At 52.2% G+C, this 4936-nt stretch overlaps 2 protein-coding genes across 2 annotated transcripts in view; both read right to left on the bottom strand.

Moving 5' to 3' along the window:
- The window catches only part of UHRF1BP1 (UHRF1 binding protein 1), a 36595-nt gene that overhangs the window by 25468 nt on the left and 6191 nt on the right, over positions 1-4936 (bottom strand). The window lies entirely within an intron of this gene.
- Positions 393-4936, bottom strand: part of SNRPC (small nuclear ribonucleoprotein polypeptide C) — a 16612-nt gene continuing 12068 nt past the window's right edge. Inside the window, exons 2-6 of the mRNA XM_017727148.1 lie at positions 4874-4931; positions 4410-4518; positions 2704-2793; positions 2021-2125; positions 393-765 (exon numbers count right to left, since the gene is read on the bottom strand). Coding sequence (XP_017582637.1) covers positions 641-765; positions 2021-2125; positions 2704-2793; positions 4410-4518; positions 4874-4931 — 487 coding nt within the window. The 3' untranslated portion in view covers positions 393-640. The remainder of the gene's footprint in view (positions 766-2020; positions 2126-2703; positions 2794-4409; positions 4519-4873; positions 4932-4936) is intronic.

Below are 4936 nucleotides of genomic sequence, written 5' to 3' on the forward strand. Positions count from 1 at the left end.
CGCCCCCTTCCCTGTCCGCACCACCGCAGCCGCGCTCTGGACGTGTGCGCCCAGGGGGCGGCCACAGGGAGCCTCCGCACCCTCCTCGGGGCAAGTCCCCGGACGCCCAGGGACCCGCTCCGGGACCCCCACCTGGAGCCCACTCCAGGACCCCACCCCGGGATCCCCCAGGACTCCGCTCCCCGCGGCTCCAAGGACCACCCTGGAACTCCCCTCTGGTATCTCCTCCAGGACCAACCCGGACCCCCAGGGAGCTGCCCCCAGATCCTCCAGGACCCCCTTCCCAGGGGCTCCCCCAGGACCTCCATCAGCCCTGAATTTGCCTCACAGCCCAGCACTGCTCCCCACCCCTATTTTCTTCTCCAGGAGACAGTCCAGAACAAGGCGCCAAGTCCGTATGGAAACAACATCAATGCTTTATTGTTTTTATTACTCAATGGGGGGAAAAAAAATAGTAATACAACTGAAGAGACACCCAAAAAGCCAGACCTCGTACAAGTCAGTGCAGGGTGTGTCCATCTGCACGCTGAGGTGACAGCAAAGTCCCTCCACACCCCCAGTACAAAACCCCAGGGACACAGGTCTGTGCTGTTTATCATAGGGAAGGTCCTAATATGAAAAGGCAGCTCCATCTTCACCTTTATCTGTCTGGACGGGTCATTCCCGGCCTGGTTGGCACCATCATGGGCCTGGAGGGGGGTCTCATCATTGGGGGCCCTGGCATCATTGGCATGTGTCCTCCCATGGGTGGCCTCATCCCAGGAGCTGCCAGGGGAAAAACAGGTTAGAGAACAGGTCTTGGGAGCACCAACTGCCCTGTCATCGTAGAACATGGATGGTTTGGGTTGGGATGGACCTTAAAGATTTATTTCCACTCCCCTGCCACAGGCAGGGACACCTTCCACTATTCCAGGTTGATCCTAGCCCTGTCCAAACTGGCCTTGGACACTTCCAGGGATAGGGCAGCCACAGCTTCTCTGGGCAACCTGTGCCAGGGCCTCACCAGCCTCACAGGGGATAATTTCACACTGTACAGTGGGCAGGTTCTCTCCCCTGCTCCAGGGAACTCCCATTTTCCAAGTCTGCAAGCTCTGACCTGGCAGAGACGGATTCCGTTCCCTGAAGGAGCTCAGCCATCAGCAGAGGAGGAATGGAGCTCGTGGGTTATACACCCATTCTGACAACATTCACTCACAAATCATTTCCAGCCACTCAAGAGAGACATGAGCTTAATTACTGATCTGGAAAGTTCATTTGGAGAAAAGTGCTGCAAACAAGCACCAAGCACCTCTGCCAGGGAAAAGCAGGCTTTCTGCTGCACAGCTCTGAAAGAATGGTTTCCATCTCACTTTGCCATTTATTTGCACCAGGCTGCTGAACATCACAGATTGCTCATTTACCTTGTGCCTTTAAAAACACTTAAAGAATACTTTCCAGCACAAGACAATAACTGCAAAGACACTTCACTACTTTCAGTGCACATGTGTGTGTGTGTGCTCCCGCAGATTTGTTCTGGGAACTGCTCCAAAAAGATATCCCTTGAGAATTCCTCAAATGCCAGGAAGCTCAGGAGTGGAACGGATCAAAGACATTTTAGTTTACAGTTCTGATAAAGCATTTTCCAGGCCCATTGTTTCTCTGGAACATGTTCCCCTGAGACACTTTAGAGAGTAAAATTCATTTAGTGCAAAAAATGTGCCCTTTGTGCAAAACCCGAGACCTGGAGGCACCAAACTCCTAAACAACTACTGCTCAAAGCAGAGGGAGAACAGCTACGACTTCCCAGAGCCAAAATTCCAGCTGCAACAGGGGGTTGGGTAACTCTCAACGAGAAGTAAAAAGGCTTTAATGAATGGCTGTAAAACTGTTGTAGTCTCTCTATGCAGGGGTAACAGTGACACAGGTGTGACCGGAGCGTGACCAGCCCAGCACTGAGCTCCCAATAGATGGTGGGACAGGAAACAACACCTAGACCCCCCACCCAGCCCCCCATGGCACAGTTACCCCATCCCAGACTTACCAGGTCCGACTGGCATCATTCCCGGGGGGGGTGGGCCCATCATTGGCATCATTGGGGGCCCCCCCATGTGTGGGGCTGGCATCATGCCGGGCCGGGGGGGGCCAGCTGGACAGACACAACAGTTACACACTGGCACTCTCAGCCACCAAAGGGCAGTGCAGTTATTCACAGCACATGGCAGTAACTAATGCCTCAGTGGCTTTACATCTGCCTCCATGCCAGCCCTGATTCCAGGCGCTAGGAAGTGACCACAGGAGGAATATGCTGGCTGCCAACTCCAGCTGTGCACACCCAGCACAGGGAGCTGCCACTCCCAACAGTGGGACTTGGGGCTGGGAGGGCTCTGGGCCCTTCACCAGCTCAAGGGCAAAAGGTTACCAAAATGATTGTATTTAGAAAAACCAACCCAAACCAACCCACTGTGCAGTTCTAATGGAGGCACCTGCACGGGACCCCCATGGAATGAGGGGCTGTCACTGCTTCTGGTGGACTCAGCATCCCAGAAATCAGACACAGTAAGGACTGAACTGATCTTACACAGAACTCCCTCACACGGTGGGAGCACGAGCTCAAGATGGCTTGGCTTGGCTTCAAGCTAAAACGCCTTTTCTTTCCAAGCTAAGGACACAAGCAATACAGCTCCAGAGGGCCGTGATCCCAGTCCCAAAGTGCCCCAAACTTACGGATGCTGGGAGGAGGTGGAATCATGGCTCCGGCCGGAGGTGGTGCCGAGAACGGGGTCGGTGGAATTTTCCCTTGCTGGAATGCAGCCGCTACATTGGGGGGGAAAAGAAAAAAAAAAAAAAGGAAAGAAAGAATCCCAGGGAAAAAAAAAACCAGTTACTAGGCCGAGGAAGCGCCGGGTCGCTCGTCCGTGTCATGCCCCGCGGTCACGTCATGCTGCGTGCGCTGCTGTCCCCACGCCGGACACATCCCTGGCACCTGGGGAGCACCTGAGACTCCTGGAGACAATTCTTGTTACAGCTGGGACTAGAGAGCTCCTGCGTGGATGTCACACCCCTGGGCATGCTGGAATGGCAACGGGGCGAGGGCTGGGGAGGGGCAAGGAGCAGGAAACGGGGTGCGAGGAAGGGGAGAAATTCAATTGGTATTGACTGGAAGGAAGGCAAAAGATGGGGAAGTTGGGAGCATCGCAAGGAAAACGGACGAAGGGAAATAGAACGAGGATGAGTATGTGTAGATACAAAAATGCTGCTAGCGAGGATTTTCTTGCTATTTTCTAAGTCCGTGAGAGACTTTTCTCTCTCACAGAAGAGGTAGCAGAGTATGTAAACAACCAAACAACTGCAACCTTGAAAAGTCTTGTTTATGGTATGGCAGAAAAATATTTTGACAATGGATGTTTTAGGATTTTAGCCAATCACCCCAAGGGGGGGCTGATCCTTTGTCCAATTAGACTATGAAGAAAAAGTCTATAAAAGAGTTTGTAAAATAATTAAATAAATCAATCTTGCTGCACAATTCCTGCCTGCTGGATCTTCTCTCCTCCTCCTCCCTATGGCTGCAAGACACAGTGATATATCCTAGGGCCCAGGCCTGTGGTAATAAGTATGGGGAAGTCTGGACTGGATATTTTAGGAGAACTCTTCATCCAGAGGTGGTTGGGAACTGAGCACTCCCCAGGGAAGTGGGCACGGCTCTGAGCCTGTCAGAGCTCAGGGAGCAGCTGGATGATGCTCCTGGCCACATGGTTTAGTCTTAGGCAGTCCTGCACGGAGCTGGGAGGAGGATCAGTGATCTTTAGGGGTATCCTACGAGCCAAGGAATGCTGCCATAAAGTTAATCTGGTGTTTGTATTTCTTTCACAGAGGAAAGAGCCATTCCTCAGAGGAAAGAGGAAAAGGACCCTATGAAGTGACAGAGAAAACAATGCCACACTTCAGTCAAGCCTTTAAGCACAAGAAAAAAACATCACTGGGCAACTGAGGGCAAGCAACTCCAGCACGTGAAAAATGCAACAATCCAGATGTTTTAATGTCCATTTTCCTATCTTTTAGAATTCTTATCCAAGCTCTTAGCATGAACGTGCCACTGCCAAGCAGCACAAGTGTGCTGTGTGGCTCTGTAGGATATCACTGAGGGCAGTGGCACCGACAGCCCTCATGAACAGTGACATGGAGACACTGCCACCAGCCCTGGAAGGGAACCTCAGCTCCTGTGTGGTAGACAGAACCCTCAGCTTCCCCCAGGACAGCCCAAGACCCGAGGAACTCACGATCCACACTCCAAGTTTTCACTTGTGACTCACTGAGCAAAGACTCCCCAGGGAAGTGAGGAAAAGTCAAGGTGGAAGCATGGAAGAGCAGGTGAAGGAAAGGCAGGGGAAGGAAAGGGGAGGCAGCTGAAGTCACGGAAAGATTGGCCTTACTTGTTTTGTCAATCAGGCTCTGGGCTTGCTCCTCCATCCATTTCTGGTAATAGTCCTTCACGTTCTCCTTGTGCTTCCGGCCACTGCAGTGGGTTTTTCTCACAGAGGGCTGGGAAAGGTCACAGAAACCCTAAGGTTACCGGGGATTCATTACGATTTTAGTGTAGTTTACCAGCATAAAGCAGGTTTGTTTCTGTGCCCAGTCGGGGGGGGGGGGGATGATGTGCAAAACCTTTATGTAAGTTTTATCAACACAATAAGTGCTGACTCTCCAAAGGCTGCCCTGAGCCCCCCCCCAGCAGCCTTCTCTTACCCCGCCACTGCCCCGCTGGAGAACACCAGGACCATGGCATGTTCTCCCTCTTTTGTGCATGGAAGGGGGAAACACTAAGTAACACCGCTGTAAGGTTTATTTTAAGGCTCTTGATGCACGAAAGAATTAAAGCCAAGGCTCTGGTACTCACCGAGTCATGGGTGAGGTACGTGTCACAGTAATCACAGTAAAACCTGCCGAGGAAAAGCCTGGT

The sequence above is a fragment of the Corvus brachyrhynchos genome, unplaced genomic scaffold, assembly GCF_000691975.1.
Source record: "Corvus brachyrhynchos isolate BGI_N302 unplaced genomic scaffold, ASM69197v1 scaffold72, whole genome shotgun sequence".
Classification (NCBI taxonomy): Eukaryota; Metazoa; Chordata; class Aves; order Passeriformes; family Corvidae; genus Corvus; species Corvus brachyrhynchos.